The sequence below is a fragment of the Stomoxys calcitrans genome, chromosome 1 (genome assembly GCF_963082655.1).
Source record: "Stomoxys calcitrans chromosome 1, idStoCalc2.1, whole genome shotgun sequence".
NCBI classification, from domain to species: domain Eukaryota; kingdom Metazoa; phylum Arthropoda; class Insecta; order Diptera; family Muscidae; genus Stomoxys; species Stomoxys calcitrans.
In genome coordinates this window covers 146,466,462-146,493,859 of record NC_081552.1, presented here as the reverse complement: position 1 = coordinate 146,493,859, position 27,398 = coordinate 146,466,462, and the positions used below count along the sequence as shown (strand labels likewise).

Here is a 27,398-nt window from a genome sequence, read left to right as displayed (position 1 = left end):
CTGTCACTGCACTGCCTGATGTTTTCGTATTAGGTTCTTTACCTATATTAGTCTTCCGAATCTTTATAAAGTCGCTAATGGTTCCATCGTCGGGTCCCTGTTCGTTAGGCTGTGATAGGTCATAAAATATATCCTGAATGGGAGGTGTTTTGGGTACTGGGTGAGAGATTTAAATCGAAAGTCAACCATTTTAATCTCGTTGTGTCAATGTGGCACATTGACACATAATATATATGTTCTGAAAAGTATGCCGTTTTCAAAAATGTTGGGACCACTTTTGTAACTAGATAGGGTAAAAAATTATCAATTAGATAATCCTTGGTAGTTTGTTAATAATCAACCTCAAAGATATTTAGATACCCATATACGAGTATGCACATTGGCATGAGGTAAGTTAACACAATAACAAAAACCAAAACCTTCTTTGCACTTTACTCTTCATATTATCTGCTGCATGCAATTATATCTTTTTTTTCATTTAAATGCTTTAAAATGCACCATTAAAAATCAAATACTTAGCCACTACACGAACATTATGACACAGAAACTAAGAAATTGAACTGTCTTGTTTCAAATGCAAACTCCACAAGGTACTGATCGTTGTAGAGTGATATTCCAGAGAACACAAAACTAGATACTTGGCGAATGATAAATTTGGCTTATGTATAATTGGAAATGATTGAGCCCCCAGGGATTTTTTCCACATAAAGCACTATACGCAGTTCCTTATTTGAGAATTTAAGACACATAGCAATGAACAAAAATTAAGTTAAAATGTTCATCAAGTTAAAACTTAAAAGTACTTTTAATTTTAGCATGCCATTTGACAATGTCATAAGAAGAAGTCATATTTCCCATCTCCTAGCTTCTTAAAATTAAATCTTATGAAATCTTATGATGGATAAGAAGTCAAGACCCAAGATCGGTTTATATGGCAGCTATATCCCAATATGGACCGATGTGGCCCATTTACAATCCCGACCGACCTACACTAATAAGAAGTGTTTGTGCAAAATTTCAAGCGGCTAGCTTTACTCCTTCAAAAGTTAGAGTGCTTTCGACAGACAGACGGACGGACATGGCTAGATCGACATAAAATTTCACGACGATCAAGAATATATATACTTTATGGGGTCTTAGACGAATATTTCGAGTAGATACAAACAGAATGACGAAATTAATATACCCCCATCCTATGGTGAAGGATGTAAAAATTAATGATTCCCTGGAATAATTACGCAGAATTTATTAAATTAATTGTTTTAATTGATAAGAGGGCAATATACCCTTGCGGCCTTATTCACAAAACTTAATGAGAATTTGAAATAGGTTTATGTGACAGATTTTCTTCATAGAACTGCCAAATAAACCTATTTCAAAGTGAAAAAAGCTTTTATGTTTCAACTTCTTGTATTCTGAAAATAGCAAAAAATCTTTGCTGTGTCAGCAAAAAAAACATCTGCTGTCCCATTTTCAGCAGTATTTCTATTGTTACAAATTTCTCTAAGTGTTGGCTCTATCCAACAGTTGTCATACCTATAATGCTATTTGGAGTTGGATGCAATTTGCTGGAAAACATTCAATTACTGTTAATGTGAAATATGCCAAGTAGTTTTGTATAATAGGGGTTCAAATCCAATAATTTTTGGTTATGCCTTTTTCCTTGTTTCATGACGCAAATTTAAAAACTGCATCTGTTCTAATAATTTTAATATTTTGGGTATGAAAGTGAGTAAGTTGGTAAGTTTAGAATGAAAATAATGTGAGAGTATGTTTTTTTTTTTGAATATAAATAATGATCATATGACATTTATATTTAGTTAGCCAAAACTGAATTACTCATTAAGACAACCTCGTGGAAGGAATTTAAGTAGTTCAGGAAAAAATTTGTTTAAAAATGTTCGCCCTAGTTATACCCTCGACCATAAGATGGGGGGTATACTAATTTCGTCATTCTGTTTGTAACTACTCGAAATATTCGTCTGAGACCCCATAAAGTATATATATTCTTGATCGTCGCGACATTTTATGTCGATCTAGCCATGTCCGTCCGTCCGTCCGTCTGTCTGTCGAAAGCACGCTAACTTCCGAAGGAGTAAAGCTAGCCGCTTGAAATTCTGCACAAATACTTATACTTATACTTATTAGTGTAGGTCGGTTGGTATTGTAAATGGGCCATATCGGTCCATGTTTTGATATAGCTGCCATATAAACCGATCTTGGGTCTTGACTTCTTGAGCATCTAGAGTGCGCAATTCTTATCCGATTGGAATGAAATTTTGAACGACGTGTTTTGCTATGATATCCAACAACTGTGCCAAGTATAGTTCAAATCGGTCCATAACCTGATATAGCTGCCATATAAACCGATCTTGGGTCTCGACTTCTTGAGTCTGTAGCGTGCGCAATTCTTATCCGATCAGAATGAAATTTTGCACGACGTGTTTCGTTATTATATCCAACAACTGTGCCAAGTATAGTTCAAATCGGTCCATAACCTGATATAGCTGCCATATAAACCGATCTTGGGTCTTGACTTCTTGAGCCTCTAGAGTGCGCAATTCTTATCCGATCAGAATGAAATTTTGCACGACGTGTTTCGTTATTATATCCAACAACTGTGCCAAGTATGGTTCAAATCGGTCCATAACCTGATATAGCTCCCATATAAACCGATCTTGGGTCTTGACTTCTTGAACCTCTAGAGTGCGCAATTTTTATCCGATTGAAATGAAATTTTGAACGACGTGTTTTGTTATTATATCCAACAACTGTGCCAAGTATGGTTCAATTCGGTTCATGACCTGATATAGCTGCCATATAAACCGATCTTGGATCTTGACTTCTTGAGCCTCTAGAGGGCGTAATTCCTATTCGATTGGAATGGAATTTTTTGTACGACGTGTTTTGTTATGATACCCAACAACTGTGACAAGTATTGTTTAAATCGGTCCATAACCTGATATAGCTGCCATATAACCCGATCTTGGGTCTTGACTTCTAGAGCCTCTAGAGGGCACAATTCTTATCCGATTTGAATGAATTTTTGCACGAAGTATTTCGTTATGATATCCAAAAACTGTGCCAAGTATGGTTGAAATCGGTTCATAACATGATATAGCTGTCATATAAACAGATCTGGGGATTTGACTTCTTGAGCTACTAGAGGGCGCAATTCCTATCCGATTTGGCTGAAATTTTGCTTGACGTATTTTATTTTTATACCCTCCACCATAAGATGGGGGGTATACTAATTTCGTCATTCTGTTTGTAACTACTCGAAATATTCGTCTGAGACCCCATAAAGTATATATATTCTTGATCGTCGCGACATTTTATGTCGATCTAGCCATGTCCGTCCGTCTGTCCGTCCGTCCGTCTGTCTGTCGAAAGCACGCTAACTTCCGAAGGAGAAAAGCTAGCCGCTTGAAATTTTGCACAAATACTTCTTTTTAGTGTAGGTCAGTTGGTATTGTAAATGGGCCATATCGGTCCATGTTTTGATATAGCTGCCATATAAACCGGTCTTGGGTCTTGACTTCTTGAGCCTCTAGAGTGCGCAATTCTTATCCGATTAGAATGGAATTTCGCACGACGTGTTTTGTTATGATATCCAACAACTGTGCCGGGTATGGTTCAAATCGGTCCATAACCTGATATAGCTGCCATATAAACCGATCTTGGGTCTTGACTTCTTGAGCCTCTAGAGTGCGCAATTCTTATCCGATTGGAATGAAATTTTGCACGACGTGTTTTGTTGTTATATCCAACAACTGTGCCAAGTATGGTTCAAATCGGTCCATAACCTGATATAGCTGCCATATAAACCGATCTTGGGTCTTGACTTCTTGAGCCTCTAGAGGGCGCAATTCTTATCCGATTAGAATGGAATTTCGCACGACGTGTTTTGTTATGATACCAAAGAACTGTGCCAAGTATGGTTTAATTCGGTCCATAACCTGATATAGCTGCCATATAAACCGATCTTGGGTCTTGAATTCTTGAGCCTTTAGAGGGCACAATTCTTATCCGATTTGAATTAATTTTTGCACGAAGTATTTCGTTATGATATCCAACAACTGTGCCAAGTATGGTTGAAATCGGTCTATAACTTGATATAGCTGTCATATAAACAGATCTGGGGATTTGACTTCTTGAGCTTCTAGAGGGCGCAATTCCTATCCGATTTGGCTAAAATTTTGCATGACGTATTTTATTTTTACTTTCAACAACTGTGTCAAATAAGGTTCAAATCGGTTCATAACATGATATAGCTGCCATATAAACCGATCTGGGATCTCGACTTCTTGACCCCTAGAGGTCGCAATTATTATCCGATATGCCTGAAATTTTATACGATGGATCCTCTCATGACCATCAACAAACGTGTTTATTATGGTTTGAATCAGTCTATAGCCCGATACAGATCCCATATAAATCGTTCTCTCTATTTTACTTCGTGAGCCCCAATGGGCGCAATTCTTATACGAATTGGCTGAAATTTTACACAGGTCTCCAACATATAATTTAATTGTGGTCCGAACCGGACAATATCTTGATATCGTTTTAATAGCAGAGAAACTCTTTTCTTATATCCTTTTTTGCCTAAGAAGAGATGCCGGGAAAAGAACTCGAGAAATGCGATCCATGGTGAAGGGTATATAAGATTCGGCCCGGCCGAACTTAGCACGCTTTTACTTGTTTTTTTATTTTTAAGGTCTTAAGAACTATTTTCTGTAAAGCATAAGCTGCACCTGCCTACAACAAAAAAAGTTATTCATCTTTTTAAAGCCGCCACCATAGGATGGGAGTGGATGACTCCCACATAAAGTGGTACATCGATTCGACTTATATAGCCATTAGAAGCCTTAATTTTCCGATTTTGCTGAAATTTTGCACTGAGTGTTTGTTATGACAATTTTCGTGCCAAGTATGGTACAAGACCGGCCATAATCTGATATAGCTTTGAATATTTAGAAAACTATGATATTTTCAAGCTTTCGGAAACTCATGTTGAGACAACCAAACAAAATTTCTACTTAGGAAAATTTAAAAATTATTTTTAATTTACTGGAATGCTGCTACCAGGAACAGCACAAAAGGTCAAGGCATCGGTGGGCAACTATATGGAGTGCGTAGTGATTTAGAAAGAGATGACTTCAAGCATGTTTTTATACGAAGAGGGGCTCAAGCTATCCTTCAATGTGAGTTTAACTCGGTTCGGTTCAAAATTTTACCAGTATAGCTGAGAGGTGCTGATTGGGATCAAGATTTCGATAACTTGAAATCGGAGTTAAGAGTAGTAAAGGAAGCAATATTGTTATTGGGAGATCATAATGTTCGGATCGGAGAGGAGCAAGAGGTACCTACAGAGATGCTGGAAAATGATAAAATTATTAATTCGAATGGGAGAAAATATTTGAAATTTTGTAATGATAACGGGCTAATAATTTTGAATGGACGAACGCCAGGTGATAGAGAAGGCAGGTTTACATTTACAAATAATAATGGTTCAAAGATTCAGAGCTCCTTGAATCGAAAACTTTGAACCCTACCACCAAATCCGAAGCTCTTATCCAAAGAGCTCTAACATACAAAAAGTTCGCCTACATGGACCAAAAGAATCGTATGGTAATTTATGTAAAGCCAAAAAAGTAAATTATTAATCTCAAATAGAGAGGAAGCTAGACGTTACTTCCAATAATAAGGCATGGTGGTCGCAGGTGAATAAACTCAGACAGCATAATAATGATGTTTCCTGTTATAACCCAATAGAAGTACTAAAAGACTACTTTATATGCCTGCTAAATCCCACCAACCTAGTTTCGAGGTGTCTCCCACAACTTCATCTTTCCATCGGGCTTTTGGTCTTCCCGGTTTGCGTGTACCACCGTGTTTGCCTTCAAAAGACTTCTTTGCTGGAGCTTTTTCATCCATTCTGACAACATGACCTAGCCAACGCAGCCGTTGTATTTTGATGATATATGATTACATATATTATATTACATATTACACGTGGGATTCAGAAAAGGCTATTGTACTGTCAATAATATCTTTAACGTTGCAGCAGTAGTCAATCTAAAATTAAGCGAAAACAAAAAGGGTTATGCCTTCCTCGTAGACTTTAAAGCAGCTTTCGATAGAGTTCATGAAATAGGACTGTCGTCAATAATCATCGGTTTTGTGGAAAAGATTTATGGAAACACAATGTCAGCAGTTTGGTCAGGCACCCAAATATCAGAGTATTTTGATACTTGTACTGGTGTAAATCAAGGTTAATTATTGTCGCCAATCCTATTTGCTTTATATCGCAACCATCTTGAGAGCGGTATTTTCGTAGATGAAACAAATATTCGTCTCTTCATGTACGCGGATGACATATTTATAATGGCTGACAGCCCAGCAATTTTGCATCGGATGATAGAAAACCTAGAATCATACTGTGACAGATGGGGCATGGAATTGAACCAGAATAAGTCAGAAATCTGCTATCTGCTAATGAAAAATGGACATTTAAAGGATAAAGCATAAGAATAGTAAACCAATATAAATACTTGGGAATTATATTAACACCCAAATTTTCTTTTACTAAGCACCTTGAAAAAAGAAGAAGCAACGAAAATGTCAGTAAATTCAACATGGAGAAATATTATTTCTCAACCTTCTATCAACCTGACGACGAAATGGAAAATGTTTTTAGCTGTTTGCCGTTCGATTCATAGTTACGGAGCACAGATATGGGGGTATTTATATTTTAGCGAGGTGGATAAACTGTATCGCTATTTTATAAAGAGGATTTTGAAACTACAAAACCTGAATCCAATCCAAATTAGGTTTTTGCCTTGGATCCCGTAGGCGACCGTAGCGCAGAGGTTAGCATGTCCGCCCATGACGCTGAACACCTGGGTTCGAATCCTGGCGGTGGTTTTCCCCTTCTATTGCTGGCAACATCTGTGAGGTAATATGCCATGAAAAACTTCTCTCCAAAGAGGTGTCGCACTGCGGCACGCCGTTCGGACTCGGCTATAAAAAGGAAACCCCTTATCATTGAGCTTAAACTTGAATCGGACTGCACTCATTGATATGTGAGAAGTTTGGCCCTATTCCTTAGTGGAATGTTCGTGTTTACGGATACGAGCCGGGATATATATATACCTACGTATTCTCTACATTTGCAATACCTGGCAAAAGTACTATTTCATCTGGAGAGTCACAGACTACCACATATACTTGCCGAAACTGTCAGATAAAAATGTAGCATGTTTTAAGGAGTTTTCTTGTCAACGAACAGAGTATAATATCCCGAGCAGTAGTGTAAAATTGAATAAGAATTGTTGGATGGCTGCAGTACAAAAACTTTTGACGGAAATAAAAAGCAAAGCCTATATTGAATGTATGCAACATGCTGAGCGAAGGGAAAAACGCATCTTTGAATTCCTTGACTTCAGGGCTGCCCCACTTTACTGCAATGATAATTACGACCAAGTACAAATGACCTTAATAATGAAAGCTAGAGGAGATCTTCTTTGGTTGAATTCTAATAAATACAGGACTGAAGATGAGCAAAGATGTCCTCTGTGTAACCTGGGGGAAGCAGAAACAGTGGAACATTTTATGGGTTATTGCCCAATTCTTAAAAGTATACGCGTTAGATACTTCAACAAAATATTTTTGTCCCGAAATGAAATTATTAATATCCTAAATTGTGGGGAAGTTTTAAGCTGGCTAAACTTGTACAAATTCCTGAAAGAAGCACTAAAATATAGAAAAGATCTAATAGAAGAGTTTATCTACTGATTATTTCAAATAAAATCATTAATAAGTATAACAACAACTCAATTTTCCGGCAGACGGTTTGAATAAAAACCATGCTGTAGGATTCGTTACTACTTACTTAGAAGATAACATAACATAACAAATCTATGTATATACCTTTTATAACGTATGAAGAACACTTGAATTGATTAGCTCTCATAGAAAACGATCCCCCGAATAATCTTCTACGGTCTTTAGAAATTTAAATTTTTACATGATTTAGCAGAAATTTGGTATTTAAAGTACACATATGTGCTTAATCCAGGTTTGTGGAAAATTTTCGCAGAATCCATGGTGGTGGGTTCCATATCTAGACCATATTTGGGTCGGACGTCGGTAATCTTAACACCACTCACTTTTTATACCCACCAACGAAGAATGAGGGTATATTTACTTTGCCCTTCCGTTTGCAACACATCGAAATATCCATTTCCGGCCCTATAAAGTATTTATAATCTTGATAGTCGTAAAAAACTGCGACGATCTGGCCATGTCCATCTGTCCGTCTGTCTGTCTGTTGACATCACGCAACAGTCTTAAAAAATAGAGATATTGAGTTGAAAATTTGCACAGATTCTTTTTTTTTTTTTTTTTTTGTCAATAGACAGGTTAAGTTCAAAAATGGGCTTTATCGGAGTATATCATGATATAGCCCCAATATTACTTCAGTTTACTTTAATTGGCTATGACAGTATAATTGTTCCACTAGCTGAACGTTGAATAGCGTTCAAAGCGCATCGATCTTCTGCGCTCATTCTAAAATCTCCGACACCAAGTTTCGAGGTGTCTCCCACCACTTGACCTTTCCATCGGGCTTTTGGTCTTCCCGGTTTGCCTTCACAAGACTTCTTTGCTGGAGCTTCTTCATCCATTCTGACAACATGACCTTGCTAACGCAGCCGTTGTATTTTGATACGTGTAACTATGCTATCGTCGTCATCCAGCTTGTGGTTCATACGTCGCTTATATTCTCCATTAACGCAAACTGGATCATATATTTTTTGAAGAACCTTTCTCTCAAATACTCCAAGCACTGCCTTATCTGCTTTCACAAACACCCATGCTTCAGAACCATACAATTGCACGGGTAGTATCAGTGTCTTGTATAGTGTAATCTTCGTCTGTCGAGAGGTGGCCTTTTTTTCAAACTGATTACTTTGTCCAAAGTAGCATATGTTTGCCAGTATTATTCTTCGCTTAATTTCAAAACTGGTGTCACTCGTTTCGGTTACGGCGGTGCCGAGGTAGATAAAGTTACTGACTATCTCAAAGTTATGGTTCCCAAGGCACAAGGCGTTTTGGGAGCTGAAACCATCCATTTCGTCTTATCTCCATTTACTGCCACACCTATTTTCACTGAGTATCTTTCGATTCTTTCAAAAGCTGCAGTTACTAATTCCGGTGGCCGACCTATGATATCGATGTCGTCGGCATAGGCGAGTAGCAAGTGTTCTCTTTGCCATATATATTCACATCTGCATCTCGTATTATCTTCTGCAGCAGAATATTAAAAAGATCACACGATAGGCTGTGTCCTTGTCTGAAACCTCGTTTGGTATTAAATGGTTCCGAAAGATTTTTTCCTGTTCTTACTAAGGAACGCGTATCAGCAAGTGTTATCCTGCATAGTCTTATTAATTTTGAAGGGATACCAAACTCAGACATGGCTTGAAATACCTTTGAATGTAAAGAAATATCGAAGGCGGCTTTGTAGTCAACAAAGAGATGATAGGTGTCGATTTGTCCTTCTCGGGTCTTTTCCAGGATTTCGCGCAGTGTGAATATCTGGTCTAGGGTGGATTTACCAGGTCTAGAGCCGCATTGATAGGGCCCAATTATCTCATTGACTTTTGGTTTTAATCTTTCACAGAGTACGCTCGATAGTATTTGGTATGCGATGGGAAGGAGACTTATTCCTCTGTAGTTGGCACATTCCGTCTTGTCTCCTTTCTTTTGTACGGGACATAGTATGCTGAGGTTCCAATCATCGGGTATGTGTTCTTCTAGCCAGATTGCGCAGATAAGCTGGTGCATACGCCTTATCAGCGTGTCGCCTCCGGTCTTAAATAGTTCAGCGGGTAACCCGTCGGCTCCTGCTGCCTTGTTGTTCTTTATTCGAGTCACTGCCGCTTTGATCTCATTCTGAAAAAGAGGTAAACATTCTATACCATCATCAGGGATTGGTTCTGCGGTATCCTCTTCGCCGCCAAAATCGGACACTAGCAGTTGGGTAAAATGTTCTTTCAATATCCTCAGCATGTTATCTGTGTCAGTTACCAGATTTTCTTCTTCGTCTCTGCAGGAGGATTTGCCTGCACCAAAGCCATCGGTTTGATGTTTAATTCCTTGGTAGAATTTCGAACTTCATTCTGACTACTGTACATCTCTCTCAGACTCACATCTTTCCATTTCTTTTTTATTTCTGCGGAATAGACGTTTCTCCTCTGTCCTTCTCTCCCGATACCACTCCTTGATGTGGCGTTGCTACTGATTGCAGGGTTGCTCTATATTCAGCATTCTTGGCTTCAGTAGCATCTCGACACTCTTGGTCGTACCATGGGTTTCTTGGAGGAGGCTTCCGGTACCCAAGTACAGATTTCGCGGCATTTTCCATGGATTGAACAATAGTTTGCCACTGCGCCATTATATCATCGGAACAACGAGTGCTTTCATCAAGCAGTTGAGTCAGTCGAGAGGAGTATGCCGCTGCCATTTGTTGTGTTTGCAGCTTTTCAATGTCCAGCTTCCGTGCAGGGTCAGATCGTATTTTCCTCGCTATGTTCAAACGGGTGCGAACCTTTGCTGCAACAAAGTAATGATCCGAATCTATATTCGCTCCACGGATCGATCGTACATCTAACACGTTGGATGAATGTCTTCCATCTATGGCAACGTGATCAATTTGGTTCCTCGTGTTTTGATCGGGTGACAGCCATGTGGCTTTGTGGATATTTTTATGTTGAAATCTCGTAGAAAATATCCTTGGTCTGCTCGCCTTTGTCTTCCGTCGGGTCATGGGCACAAATAAGGCAGATGTTGAAGAATTTGGCTTTTGTAGCCACCCTTTGATAATGCATTTCACCGGCGATAGATGGTTTACATATATACCCGAGTTGGTGGGTTTGCAAAGTTCGGCCAGGCCGAACTTAATGTCTTTTTACTTGTTTAAATTCTTTTACGTGTTTAGACACTATGTCGGCATATCGGTCTATATGAACCCTACTCGGGTTGGATGAAAGAAGGTTTAAAACAACTCACTGTTTAAATTTAAGCGAAATCGAGTAATAAATGCGGCTTTTATGCTCTTAAGACCCTAAATCAGTACATCGGTTTATATAGCAGCTATATATTAATAAAGTAAGATTTGGACCATATATGGGTCTGATATCGGGAGTCTAAATATATAATTTACTGTTTCATATTCCAGCGAAATATGAAACGTTTAGAGATGAGGCGTTAGCAAGATTGTGTGAAGGCCCCTAAATTTGGTCACCTCGGCATTTCGAAAATTGTTCGGGCTGCCAAATCTTCATTTGTGGTCCGATTTTCAAAATTATATTTTGGGTGGATAGTGCTCCCTAATCTTGAGTGAATTCAGAAGAAAGAAAACTAATCTGAATTTATCTTTATCTATGTTGTTTTTTGATACGAACACAAATTTCTATATAAAAGAAAATCTTACACACTCGAATTATAAAATACTGCAAGCGGCTATTCGATTGAAAAAACAAACTCAATTACAATCTGCATACACATACCATGTGCTCGTCTACGATTTTAACTGCAATGTTATCGAAGAAACACGCTTGTTAACGGACGATAATATAGCAGTTAATGATAATGTGGATTTGGATGCAATTAATGAAAGTTTTTTAAATATATCTCTACCAAGGCCCAGTATTAACTTTTATGGGAATGTATTAAGTTACATAGACAATGATATTACTCCAAATCAGCTTTTTGATTTCGGACACTTTGAACCATATGACATCATCGATGCCGTCAAATCAATTAAATATAATGCTGTAGGATCTGACCTAATGGATCCTAAATTTTTAAAAATAATATTTCCTTCAATTGAATCTCTCGAAGTCAAAATGCATAGCCATTTCCAGAGATCGCACAATATTGCCGCTAAATATTAATATTGTAATTAATGGTTCTGCAATCAATATGATGACCTCAGCGAGTAATCTTGGCGTAGTTTTTGATGATAAATTATCATGGGCGAATCATATTAACTCGGCAGTAGGCAAGGCGTATGGTGTATTAAGGACCTTATATATGAGTCGCTCGTATACTCCCATAGAAATCAGAATGCTCTTGGCAAAAACATATATCCTGCCAAAACTTTTATATTCTTGTGGAATTTTTTCAAATTGTGATGCAGTTCTTAAAAATTAATTATATGTTGCCTTTAATGATGTTTCTAGATATGTTTTTGGTTTGCGTAGGAGAGATCGGATATGGGACTTTGCCAAACAGTTATATGGTGTCACTTTCGAGTCATACCTTAAAATACGTTCGCTGGTGGCACTGCACAAAAAAATATACACAAATAAGCCGTCTTATTTGCCTGCTATAGTTCGTTATGCTAATTCTAGTAGAGACAAACAAGTGATTCAAATACGACACCAATATCGCATATCGGAGCAACAGTTTCTTATCAGTGCAATACGCCTCTGGAAAACTCTTCCCAATAATATCCAAACTTTAAGTAACAAAAAACAGTTTAAATCTTCGATTTTTAATCTTTTTAACATATTCAATCTTTCTTAACAATTTGTGCACAATTTTAATTAGCTTATATAAGTTAAACAAAATTTATATAAGCTACACATTGTTAAACTGCGAATATTAAAAATATACTATATAGTTATTTTGTACAATTTTTAAACTTTTTTTTATACCCACCACCGAAGGATTGGGGAATATTCATTTTGTCATTCCGTTTGCAACGCATCGAAATATCCATTTCCGACCCTATAAAGTATATATATTCTTGATCAGCGTAATAATCTAAGACGATCTAGACATGTCCGTCCGTCTGTCTGTTGAAATCACGCTACAGTCTTTAAAAATAGAGATATTGAGATGAAACTTTGCACAGATTCTTTTTTTGTCCATAAGCAGGTTAAGTTCAAAGATGGGCTATATCGGACTATATCTTGATATAGCCCCCATATAGACCGATCCGCGGATTTAGGGTCATAGGCCCATAAAAACCACATTTATTATCCGATTTTGCTGAAATTTGGGATAGTGAGTTGTGTTAGGCCCTTCGTCAATTTGGTCCAGATTTGGATACAGCTGCCATATCGATCCTCCGATTTAGGGTCTTATGCCCATAAAAGCCACATTTATTATGCGATTTTGCTGAAATTTGGGACAGTGAGTTGTGTTATACCCTTCGACATCCTTCGTCAATTTGGCCCAGATCGGTCCAGATTTGGATATAGCTGCCATAAAGACCAATCTCTCGACTTAAGGTTTTGGGCCCATAAAAAGCGCATTTATTGTCCGATGTTGCCGAAATTTGGGATGGAGAGTTAGATCGGTCTAGATCGATAAAGATTTGCATATAGCTGCCATATAGACCGATATCTCGATTTAAAGTCTAGGGCCCAAACAAGCGCATTATAATCCGATTTAACTGAAATTTGGCACAGTGACTTATGTTAGGCTTTTCGACATCTACGTTGTATATGGTTCAGATCGCTTTATTTTTAGCTATATATACTAAAAAGAACTATATTTTACTATACATAATTAAACAGTGACTTGTACTTATTAGTAATTGGTCCCAATCGGAACATATTTCAATATAACTGCTATGGGACATAAAGTATGCAATTTTCACCGAATTTTGATGAAAGGTGGTTCACATATATACCCGAGGTGGTGGGTATCCAAAGTTCGTCCCGGCCGAACTAAACGCCTTTTTACTTGTTTTTATACCCTCCACCATAAGATGGGGGGTATACTAATTTCGTCATTCTGTTTGTAACTACTCGAAATATTCGTCTGAGACCCCATAAAGTATATATATTCTTGATCGTCGTGACATTTTATGTCGATCTTGCCATGTCCGTCCGTCTGTCCGTCCGTCCGTCTGTCTGTCGAAAGCACGCTAACTTCCGAAGGAGTAAAGCTAGCCGCTTGAAATTTTGCACAACTACTTCTTATTAGTGTAGGTCGGTTGGTATTGTAAATGGGCCATATCGGTCCATGTTTTGATGTAGCTGCCATATAAACCGATCTTGGGTCTTGACTTCTTGAGCCTCTAGAGTGCGCAATTCTTATCCGATTGGAATGAAATTTTGCACGACGTGTTTTGCTATGACATCAAACAACTGTGCCAAGTATGGTTCAAATCGGTTCATAACCTGATATAGCTGCCATATAAACCGATCTTGGGTCTTGACTTCTTGAGCCTCTAGAGTGCGCAATTCTTGTCCGATTGGAATGAAATTTTGCGTGACGTGTTTTGCTATGACATCAAACAACTGTGCCAAGTATGGTTCAAATCGGTCCATAACCTGATATAGCTGCCATATAAACCGATCTTGGGTCTTGACTTCTTGAGCCTCTAGAGTGCGCCATTCTTATCCGATCAGAATGAAATTTTACACGACGTGTTTTGTTATGATATCCAACAACTGTGTCAAGTATGGTTCAAATCGGTTTATAACCTGATATAGCTGCCATATAAACCGATCTTGGGTCTTGACTTCTTGAGCCTCTAGAGTGCGCCATTCTTATCCGATCAGAATGAAATTTTGCATGACGTGTTTTGCTATGACATCAAACAACTGTGCCAAGTATGGTTCAAATCGGTTCATAACCTGATATAGCTGCCATATAAACCGATCTTGGGTCTTGACTTCTTGAGCATCTAGAGTGCGCAATTCTTATCCGATTTGGCTGAAATTTTGCATGACGTGTTTTGCTATGACATCAAACAACTGTGCCAAGTATGGTTCAAATCGGTTCATAACCTGATATAGCTGCCATATAAACCGATCTTGGGTCTTGACTTCTTGAGCCTCTAGAGTGCGCAATTCTTATCCGATTGGAATGAAATTTTGCATGACGTGTTTTGCTATGACATCAAACAACTGTGCCAAGTATGGTTCAAATCGGTCCATAACCTGATATATAGCTGCCATATAAACCGATCTTGGGTCTTGACTTCTTGAGCCTCTAGAGTGCGCAATTCTTATCCGATTGAAATGAAATTTTGCACGACGTGTTTTCTTATTACATCCAACAACAGTCCCAAGTATGGTTCAAATCGGTCCATAACCTGATATAGCTACCATATAAACCGATCTTGGGTCTTGACTTCTTGACCCTCTAGAGGGCGCAATTCTTATCCAATTGGAATATAATTTCGCACGAAGTGTTTTGTTATGATACCCAACAACTGTGCCAAGTATGGTTCAAATCGGTCCATAACCTGATATAGCTACCATATAAACCGATCTTGGGTCTTGACTTCTTGACCCTCTAGAGGGCACAATTCTTATCCGATTTGAATTAATTTTTGCACGAAGTATTTCGTTATGACATCCAACAACTGTGCCAAGTATGGTTCAAATCGGTTCATAACCTGATATAGCTGTCATATAAACAGATCTGGGGGTTTGATTTCTTGAGCTTCTAGAGGGCGCAATTCCTATCCGATTTGACTGAAATTTTGCATGACGTATTTTATTTTTACTTTCAACAACTGTGTCAAATAAGGTTCAAATCGGTTCATAACCTGATATAGCTGCCATATAAACCGATCTGGGATCTTGACTTCTTGACCCCTAGAGGTCGCAATTATTATCCGATATGCCTGAAATTTTGTACGATGGATCCTCTCATGACCATCAACAAACGTGTTTATTATGGTCTGAATCGGTCTATAGCCCGATACAGATCTAATATAAATCGTTCTCTCTATTTTACTTCGTGAGCCCCAATGGGCGCAATTCTTATACGAATTGGCTGAAATTTTACACAGGTCTCCAACATATAATTTAATTGTGGTCCGAACCGGACCATATCTTGATATCGTTTTAATAGCAGAGCAACTCTTTTCTTATATCCGTTTTTGCCTAAGAAGAGATGCCGGGAAAAGAACTCGACAAATGCGATCCATGGTGGAGGGTATATAAGATTCGGCCCGGCCGAACTTAGCACGCTTTTACTTGTTTTTTATACCCTCCACCATAACATGGGGGTATACTAATTTCGTCATTCTGTTTGTCTCGAAATATTCGTCTGAGACCCCATAGAGTATATATATTCTTGATCGTCGCGACATTTTATGTCGATCTAGCCATGTCCGTCCGTCTGTCTGTCGAAAGCACGCTAACTTCCGAAGGAGTAAAGCTAGCCGCTTGAAATTTTGCACAAATTCTTCTTATTAGTGTAGGTCGGTTGGTATTGTAAATGGGCCATATCGGTCCATGTTTTGATATAGCTGCCATATAAACCGATCTTGGGTCTTGACTTCTTGAGCCTCTATGGTGCGCAATTCTTATCCGATTTGAATTAAATTTTGCACGACGTGTTTTGCTATGATATCCAACAACTGTTCTAAGTATAGTTCAAATCGGTCCATTACCTGATATAGCTGCCATATAAACCGATCTTGGGTCTTGAATTCTTGAGCCTCTAGCGTGCGCAATTCTTATCCGATCAATTCTTATCCGATCAAATAAGATATCCAAGAATTGTGCCAAGTATAGTTCAAATCGGTTCATAACCTGATATAGCTGCCATATAAACCGATCTTGGGTCTTGATTTCTTGAGCCTCTAGAGTGCGAAATTCTTATCCGATTGAATTGAAATTTCGCACGACGTGTTTTGTTGTTATATCCAACAACTGTGCTAAGTATCGTTCAAATCGGTCCATAACCTGATATAGCTGCCATATAAACCGATCTTGGGTTTTGATTTCTTGAGCCTCTAGAGTGCGCAATTCTTACCTGATTGAAATGAAATTTTGCACGACGTGTTTTGTTATTATATCCAACAACTGTGCCAAGTATGGTTGAAATCGGTCCATAACCTGATATAGCTGCCATATAATCCGATCTTGGGTCTTGACTTCTTGAGCCTCTAGAGGGCGCAATTCTTATCCGATTAGAATGGAATTGTGCACGACGTGTTTTGTTATGATATCCAACAACTGTGCCAAGTATGGTTTTAATCGGTCCATAACCTGATATAGCTGCCATATAAACCGATCTTGGGTCTTGACTTCTTGGGCCTCTAGAGGGCACAATTCTTATCCGATTTGAATGAATTTTTGCACGAAGTATTTCGTTATGACATCCAACAACTGTGCCAAGTATGGTTCAAATCGGTTCATAACCTGATATAGCTGTCATATAAACAGATCTTGGGATTTGATTTCTTGAGCTTCTAGAGGGCGCAATTCCTATCCGATTTGACTGAAATTTTGCATGACGTATTTTATTTTTACTTTCAACAACTGTGTCAAATATGGTTCAAATCGGTTCATAACCTGATATAGCTGCCATATAAACCGATCTGGGATCTTGACTTCTTGACCCCTAGAGGTCGCAATTATTATCCGATATGCCTGAAATTTTGTACGATGGATCCTCTCATGACCATCAACAAACGTGTTTATTATGGTCAGAATCGGTCTATAGCCCGATACAGATCTAATATAAATCGTTCTCTCTATTTTACTTCGTGAGCCCCAATGGGCGCAATTCTTATACGAATTGGCTGAAATTTTACACAGGTCTCCAACATATAATTTAATTGTGGTCCGAACCGGACCATATCTTGATATCGTTTTAATAGCAGAGCAACTCTTTTCTTATATCCTTTTTTGCCTAAGAAGAGATGCCGGGAAAAGAACTCGACAAATGCGATCCATGGTGGAGGGTATATAAGATTCGGCCCGGCCGAACTTAGCACGCTTTTACTTGTTTTGTATTATTTTGATCTCTGAATTTTCATTGATGCCTTCAATTTGTTAAAATTAAAATATATCACTTAATTTGTACTTCATAGCTAAGATGCAAATCAAAACTGTACGATTTCCTTACCCATACTTTATATAAGACCTAGTTTTTTGTATGGGTATTGTCACAATAAAAATATATACAATACAAATACAAATAGTCCCGCTAGAGGTGTACAAAATCTCCACTGGTTTGGGGGATATTTGAGTTTTAATTTGTATTTGTTGAAATTTTGGCGAGATTGGCTTCGTATTTTGCAATTTACAAATGCATTCGATTCGAATACGATACGATTCGATACAAATGGTTCGATTTTCATTTTTACCAAAAAGTGTCCACATCTGATTATTCATTTAACAGTTATACAAAAATGTGAAAAAAGTGTATTTTTTGCACTTTTTGTTCAAAAATGTGATTTCATTGATTACTCTTTATTGAAAAAACTTTCTTAAATACCTTATTTTTTTCTTTTTTGTTTAAAGAGAGTATATATTGTAGATGCTTCTTAATAAAATTAGAACAAGATATGTCAACTTATACATGTACTTCAAAATAGGCAATTTTTAGTAAAAAATCAGAAAAATCCCTCGAGCTCAAATTTTCCAGATTCCTCAATTAGGCACATGTTTTTGTTTTACTCCAGATTTCCCCTAAACCCATGAAAAAATTTTTTGCACGTAACAATATTTATAGCCTCCACAACAAATTTACTTAAAATGATTTTGAAACCATCTTTGGCCAAAAGGGTTGTTTTTGGGATTTTTGTTAAAAATGTTCGGACACAATTTATTTTTGGTTTTTAAGTATGCTTAAAAACAACAAGTATGGAAAACTGCAATTTTGAGATACAGATTGAGAAAAAATTCTCATAACAAGGACAAATGGAGATATCTTAGTAATTTTTTCTTTGAAGTTTGCGGATAAAGACAACAGTATGTATTTTTTATATAAGAAGAAAACAGTTTGAAGTAATATATCAGCTGCTTACAAAATTTTCTTACTGTACTAAACCTGTATGCAGTTGAATATGCGAATCGTAATACATATCTAATGGTTTTTTTTTATTCATTTTAGGATTTCAAGGAATTTACAGATGCCGAAGGTGTTATAGCACTTCCCACATCGGACTTCCATAAGCCCATTTGTTATGAGATGCGGCAGGCAGCCAATCGTCATCTACAAAATTCACTTCCATTTGGAGGCATTGCCGCAGCGTCAACACCTCCTATAGTCGCCATTCCATCGGCATCAACCGCTGTATTTATGCCTAATCAATTGCAGTCGCTTCAGATGGGCGGTGGCATTGTGACCACCTCAACAGGCACGACACAAAGTCAGCTGTTGTATTCAACAGGCAGTGGAGGTGTTGTGAGAACGTCACTGCCGCACACTGCCGCCGGCCTTGCGCCAATTTCACAATCGTCATCGACGTCGTCATCGTATGGCACCACAACATCGACAACCATAGCTCTGCCATTAGATACGACTCTGAGATATCCACCGTATATGAGCAGCAGTTCCAGTGCCGCAATCAGCAACTTTAATCATAATTACAATAACAATTTCAATACAACATCTCTGGGAACTTGCCATCCGCTGCCAATGAGCACAAGCCAACAAGGTGTGACAGCACTGGGGAACAATTTCAGCAACAATAATTTGAATAACAATTTCAATAATAACAATGCCGATCTGGCAAGCGTAGATAGTTCGGACACCTATGCCAGTTGTCAAACCCACCCATTCTTGTCTCAAGGCGATCTCACGTCGGATCTTAACGACGAAGTTTGTGCCCTGGACATTGACATGGATAATTTATATATAAATCCACTGGAGAAAGACTCGACTGGTAATACAACTACCGGTTATATGGTGGGTCTACCGCCGACGCCATCTTCGGGCCAGATACGGGCCCATGTGAAAAAGAGCGCATCTGGTGACACGGCTTTGCGAAACTTGGCAGCTGGCGGTCTTAGTCCCATGGATGATGTCTATCAAAATTTCGATGCGCACGATCGCGGCAGTCACATCAGCCTCAACGAGAATCCAGTGCCAAAACATCGCAAAACGCGATTCCAACAGAGCTTCTCAGGAGCCGTAATGCCCTCGTCCTCGTCATCCTCCCATTCCACCAGCACCGGGGCGACGCAAATCTCAAAACCTCGCGCCCGTTTCGAAGACTCCAAACTCTCACAGGATAACCTGGGCAATGAAAACAGTCCGGCCAGCGGTACAACCAGCAAAAAGAAACGTTCCTCATTTATGCCCGGCAAGAGTCTAGCCACTGCCACCAAACTTATAAATCAACATCTCTTCGGTATACAAAATGTTGGACCCAAAGGTAAACTCATATGCTTGTCTTCAAAACTCCTAAAATTCCGCAAAATTTTTGTGTACATTTGTGAATAACTTCATTTGCTTCGGTTAGAAGGTCAATGAACCATAGGTACAAAAATAAATGCAACTTTATAAAACTGCGTCAACAGGCATCAATGAAAATATCCAGGATTTTGTCGTCTAACTATACTTGTAAATTCGTGCAACATTATAGTAAATTCGTAAAATTTCTACAAATAAAGTTTTAGAAGAACATTTTATTTGGCTCACTAGGACATCATTAAAAGCTATATAAGTGTTAAAGTTCTGTCATACAAAAGTCCTAATTATTAAATGTCCGCGAATGTGCTTTTTGAGTTAATGAAATATGTCCACAATGTTGTTTTAAAATTTATTATTAAAAGATTTAGTTTGATTTCATAGACTGCAAACAATTTTTAAGCTGGATTGCTTCCATATCATATGTTAAAAATTAAAAGTTGTTCAACTTCGTCCATCAAATGCTTACGTGCCATTGTTGGGTAAAAGAGTTCACTAAATTAGGAAGGCGGACATACAATGTTTGTATGTCATAGGATGGGACATATACTAAGCTAGTCTTTCTCCGTTTATACACCGCGAAACATAGACCTGCGATACTATGAAGTACATATATATTCTTCACATGCTACGTTGATCTAGCCTTGTCTATTCACAGACGGACGTGCAGATCATGATAGCGGTCGTAACTTATAATGTTGCTCTGCGACAAGCCGATCGGAATAGGCAATAAAACGAAGGTCCCTTGCCATAAACTTTTTGTGAATACTACACTCAGAAAATATTTTACCTCAACACCAGTTAAAATAAACAAAATTTAGGGAATGTTGAACTTCAAATAGCTCTAAAAAATTATGAGTTGAACAATTTCTTAACAGTTACGAAATCGTTTTTACAAAGTATTAGTTCACTTATAACTTCCCACAAGTAAAATATGAACCTACAACCATTGAAAGTGAATTATAAAGTAAGTGAAAAAAACCCTATATCCGAATACTTCGCAGGATCCATTTGGAAATTGGCGGACATATTTCTCAACACATTTAGTTTCGCCTGTTTCCAACACACACGCTCTCAATCGCTCACTGTATTAAGGCATTTCATGCCATTGAAGGTGCTTCAATAAAGTACAACCGACGTTATTCGTGCAGGAGCTGAAGTTTCTAAGCATCAACTCTACCGTAAGAAAGTTTATTAATAACTTACTTACTAAAGATGCATTACGGCAGGCTAAGGATCTGTGTATCTAAAAAGTAGGGTCAGCAGTGGTCGCGTATGCGGATGTCGTGGCTATTGTGATTAGGGAAAAGTTTCACAGCACTCTTAAAAATATACTTCAGGAAGCTCTGCTTGTCACAGGAAAGTGGGCTACCGAAAGTGGCGTAAATACATGCAAGACAGAGGTAATTCTTTTCAGCAGGCATTCTTTTCAGTGGAACTTATCTCCTTGGAGGAGAGAATGTTCCATTTACTGAAAGCGCAAAATATCTTGGTGTTTTGCTGTATAGGAAATTGAACTTCAAATCCAACATTTTGGAAATAGCAAGTAAGACAACACTTGCCATATACACCTGTAAGATAGCCATTGGCGAAAGATGGGGGCTTAAATCGCGTGTCATGCACTGCGATTATACTACAGTTGTCAGACTAATAATGCTATATGGTGTTGTGGTCTGATGGACGGCGCTTCAGAAGTCCACTTACTGTTCAATACTCAACTGGATCCAAAGGATGGCTTGATTGGGCATCACAGCCTCACTGAGGACGACACCGTCTGATGCACAGAATTTAATGCTGCACATAATGCCTCTGGCTAGACAAATTGCGGCGAACACTGCTGTAAGGCAAAGGATCTTTCTCTTTGGTCATGTGGCGGCAACGGACACTGTGTTATCCTTGATTAAATGTCTGATAATCCAGGCAGTGTGGATTACAACACCCTGCCTGAATCGTTTTTTGATAAAAAGTACTGTACCAATATTGGAAATACGATATCCCTGGTAATAGAAGTTACATAGACTTATATGCGGATGGTTCCAAACTAGTCAACCAGATGGGCTTTGCGGTGTACTCTGAAGAACTAGTCATATCGAGAAGGTTACCCGACCATGGCAGTGTGTATCAAGTGGAATTCCTTGCAATCAAAGAAGTGGTGGAATGGCTAAGATATAATGTGATAATGACAACTGGCATAAATGGCTCTCAGGCAGCCATTAAATCCCTGGAGAACGTATTGGGTTGCCCAAAAAGTAATTGCGGATTTTTTAAAAGAAAGTAAATGCATTTTTAATAAAACTTAGAACGACCTTTAATCAAATATACTTTTTTTACATTTTTTTCTAAAGCAAGCTAAAAGTAACAGCTGATAACTGACAGAAGAAAGAATGCAATTACAGAGTCACAAGCTGTGAAAAAATTTGTTAACGCCGAATATATGAAAAATCCGCAATTACTTTTTGGGCAACCCAATATTTCTGAATTCAAAAACTGTACTCGACTGTCGCAGATCTCTCAACGTGATGGCTGAATAGTTCAATATATCCCTGTTCTGGGTTCCTGGCCCCAGAGATATCCAGGGAATTGTAAATTGGACGAGCTTGCGAGATTAGGAACTACCCTACACATACTATGGAGACTGGAATCTGTGGGTATGTCTCTAGCGATAGGAAAGCTAAGTCTTCAGGATCAGGCCCGAAGGCCAACAAATGATAGATGATCACAAAATGGGAATTGTGAACATTTAAAGTTATGTAGCCTAATCTATACCGCTTTACTGTTGCTGGCTAGAACAGACGACATGTCTGATCGAAAAACATGCTTACAGACATAAGTAACGACTTTTGCAGCAGCTGGAAGAACGTCGTATGTGTCTCTTACAGTACAGGCAGTCAGAAGGAGTTCCACTTTATTTTCTCATTTCTTTGAGAACTTGTCTGATTTAGCGGATTTGAAAATTCTAATTTTCTTTGTCGTTTAAAAGCTATCCGAATGGTTCAACGGTAGGAACAAGAATGCATCTTCCTTCTCCTGTTCCTGTGGTATCACAATTTGGGAAACGTCTAAGTGAGTCTGATGGCGGACCGACACTTTAAACTAACCTAACCATCTCTCCTACTAGGGAAAAAGGGTGACGAGGAGAGTATAGAGCAGTGATGCGAAAGCCTACTCACACTTTTGCAAATTACTCTGTACGTACAAAAAAAATAATCCCAAGCAATCCCATGGGTTTGAAATTAATTGCAATTGTGTGCTCGTCACTGGTATTGTCATATTCTCACTCACCACAACATATTTTCCTTTTTATACCCTCCACCATAAGATGGGGGTATACTAATTTCGTCATTCTGTTTGTAACTACTCGAAATATTCGTCTGATACCCCATAAAGTATATATATTCTTGATCGTCGCGACATTTTATGTCGACCATGTCCGTCCGTCTGTCCGTCCGTCTGTCTGTCGAAAGCACGCTAACTTCCGAAGGAGTAAAGCTAGCCGCTTGAAATTTTGCACAAATACTTCTTATTAGTGTAGGTCGGTTGGTATTGTAAATGGGCCATATCGGTCCATGTTTTGATATAGCTGCCATCTTTGGTCTTGACTTCTTGAGCCTCAAGAGTGCGCAATTCTTATCCGATTGGAATAAAATTTTGCACGACGTGTTTTGTTATGATATCCAACAACTTTGCCAAGTATGGTTCAAATCGGTTCATAACCTGATATAGTTGCCATATAAACCGATCTTGGGTCTTGACTTCTTGAGCCTCTAGAGTGCGCAATTCTAATCCGATTGGAATGAAATTTTGCACGACGTATTTTGTTATGATATCCAACAACTGTGCTAAGTATGGTTCAAATCGGTCCATAACCTGATATAGCTGCCATATAAACCGATATTGGGTCTTGACTTCTTGAGCCTCTAGAGTGCGCAATTCTTATCCGATTGGAATGAAATTTTGCACGACGTGTTTTGTTGCGATATCCACAACTGTACCAAGTATGGTTCAAATCGGTCCATAACCTGATATAGCTGGCATATAAACCGATCTGGGATCTTGACTTCTTGAGCCTCTAGAGGTCGCAATTATTATCCAATTTGCCTGAAATTATGTACTACGGATCCTCTCATGACCATCAACATACGTGTTTATTATGATCTGAATCGGTCTATAGCCCGATACAGCTCCCATATAAATCGATCTCTCTATTTTACTTCTTGAGTCCCCAAAGGGCGCAATTCTTATTCGAATTGGCTGACATTTTACACAGGTCTCCAACATGTAATAATATAATAATAGCAGAGCAAATCTTTTCTTATATCCTTTTTTGCCTAAGAAGAGATGCCGGGAGAAGAACTCGGCAAATGCGATCCATGGTGGAGGGTATGTAAGATTCGGCCCGGCCGAACTTGGCACGCTTTTACTTGTTTTTACTGACCATAGAGCAGTCAGTATATTGGCAACTGTGTCGAGTGCGAATGCGCGTAAACTTGGAAAATTTAAATTTTTAATAGTAGTCCTTAGGACCAAAAATGCTGGTATCTCCAATGGAAACAATAACTAGCACAACGGACAAATAGCTGCTGGATACAGAAAACAAATCAGGAATTTCTACGCAATAAAGTTATATCCATCCCAAATTGATATATATTAATGGCTGAGAAAAAAAAACATCTTCCATAAGTATTTATTTTTAAGCATAAAGGAATACACAAATCATAATACAAACTATATAATGGAGTTGTGACAAAATGGAAGACTTTTAATATAATTGAGTATCATAACATTAAAATAAACCCAAAAAAAAAAAAAAATTCCGAAAGAGTTTGAATTACCAACTGAAATCTGCTTATAATTGGCAAAAAAATTGATTATCCTTCTTTTAAATTCTTGCAAGATTTTCGCACAGGAAAATTTGTACTTTTATCGTAAAAAGTCTAATGCTTTCACAAACGAATTTTTTTGTGTGTAGAATGCGGAATTTTTATCCGATTTGGCTAAAATTTCGGATGAGCTATTTAGTTTTGACTTTCAATAACTGTGCCAGGAATTGTCTAAGTTGGTTCACAACCTGATATAGCTGCCATACAAACGGATCTCGGATCTTGACTTCTTGACTTCGTTCAAATTGTGCACAAAATGTTTTGCATTGACATCCAACAGCTGTACCAAGTATGGTCTATAGCGGTTCATAACCTGATGTATTGGGTTGCCGAAAAGGTAATTGCGGATTTTTTAAAAGAAAGTAAATGCATTTTTAATAAAACTTTGAATGAACTTTAATCAAATATATAATTGCCATTTTGTTCGATAACCTTTTGCCATCTTCCTGGCAAATTTAGTATGCCACGCTCATAGAACTTCTGGCCTTTATCTGCAAAAAACTGAACCAAGTGCGATTTTATAGCCTCATCATTGCCGAAAGTTTTACCATTTAAGGAGTTCTGCAAAGTTCGAAATAAATGGTAGTCTGATGGTGCAAGGTCAGGGCTATATGGTAGATGCATCAAAAGTTCCCAGCCAAGCTCACTCAGTTTTTGGCGAGTGACCAAAGATGTGAGCGATCTAGCGTTGTCCTGGTGGAATATGACACCTTTACGATTGACCAATTCTGGTCGCTTCTCCTTGATGGCTGTATTCAATTTGTCCAATTGTTAAGAGTAAACATCCGAATTAATCGTTTGGTTCCTTGGAAGCAGCTCAAAATATACCACACCCTTCCAATTCCACCAAAAACACAGCATAACCTTCTGTTGGTGGATATCAGCCTTTGAAGTGGTTTGAGCTGGTTCACCATGCTTGGACCATGATCGTTTTCGACTAACGTTGTTGTAAACAATCCATTTTTCATCTCCAGTTACGATTCGTTTTAAAAACGGATCGAATTCATTGCGTTTAAGGTGCATATCACAAGCGTTGATTCGGTTTGTTAAATGAATTTCTTTCAATACATGTGGTACCCATATTAAAATTGACGCCAAATAAACAAATGTAAACAAAATTTCGCGCACTTTTTTTCTAAAGCAAGCTAAAAGTAACAGCTGATAACTGACAGAAGAAAGAATGCAATTACAGAGTCACAAGCCGTTGAAAAAATTTGTCAACGCCGACTATATGAAAAATCCGCAATTAATTTTTGAGCAACCCAATAGCTGCCAAATAAATTGATCTCAAATTTGACTTTTTAAGCTCCTACAAGGCACAATTACCACCAGATTTGTTTAAAAATTTGATAGGGGGCTCCTGGGGGTGCTAAGTACCCCCAGAATTTTTGTTAGTATTAACTACTGCAAACTTTTGAATCTATTCCGCTGCATTTCAAACCTTTCAATTCTAAAAATAAACCGTTGATGAAAACTTTATTTGTTTACGAAAGTCGTTCGCGTACTTAATTTGCATAACAGTGGACAGTGTGACGAAATGAGAAGCTGCCATATATACTGGAGGTCTTTTCCATAGGCATAATTTAGAATTAAATACATTCTTATAATTAATACTCCGGCAAAAACGTACATTATTTTTTTATTAGAAATTTTGCGGCCAAAAATATCGAAAAAAAAGCTTACAGACGAGGAGTAGGCCAAAACTAAACGAGCAAAAAGACATTAGATATCCACCACCTCGGGTATATATGTAAACCACCTTTCATCAAAATCCGGTGAAAATTGCATACCTTAGGTCCCATAGCAGTTATATCGAAATATGTTCCGATTTGGACCAAATACTAATAAGTACAAGTCATTGTTCAATTGTGTATAACAAAATATTGGTCTTTTTAGTAGCTATATCTAAAAACAGAACGATCTGAACCATATACAACATGGATGTCAAAAAGCCTAATATAAGTGACTGTGTCAAATTCCAGTGATATCGGATTATAAATGGTCCTTTTTTGGGGCCAAGACTTTAAATCGGCGGATCGGTCTATATGGCAGCTATATGCAAATCTTAATCGATCTAGACCAAATTGCAAAAATATGTGGAGGGGCTTAACTTAACTCTCTGTCCCAAATTTCGGCAACATCGGACAATAAATGCGCTTTTTATGGCCCCAAAACCTAAACCCGAGAGATCGGTCTATATGGCAGATATATCCAAATCAAGACCGATCTGTGCTATATTGCAGAAGTATATGAAGGGGCTTAACTTAACTCACTGTCCCAGATTTCGGCGAAATCGGACAATAAATGCGCCTTTTATGGGCCCAAAACCTT

At 38.2% G+C, this 27,398-nt stretch overlaps 1 protein-coding gene across 5 annotated transcripts in view; it reads left to right on the top strand.

Moving 5' to 3' along the window:
• LOC106089736 (potassium voltage-gated channel protein Shab) overlaps positions 1 to 27,398 on the top strand; it is a 666,380-nt gene that overhangs the window by 613,450 nt on the left and 25,532 nt on the right. For all 5 annotated transcript variants that reach the window (XR_009396471.1, XM_059360498.1, XM_059360497.1 and 2 more), the window contains one exon: positions 18,886 to 20,152. Coding sequence is in view for 4 of the 5 variants with exons in the window: in XM_059360498.1 (XP_059216481.1) it covers positions 18,886 to 20,152 (1,267 nt within the window). In the remaining variant the exon portion in view is untranslated. The remainder of the gene's footprint in view (positions 1 to 18,885; positions 20,153 to 27,398) is intronic.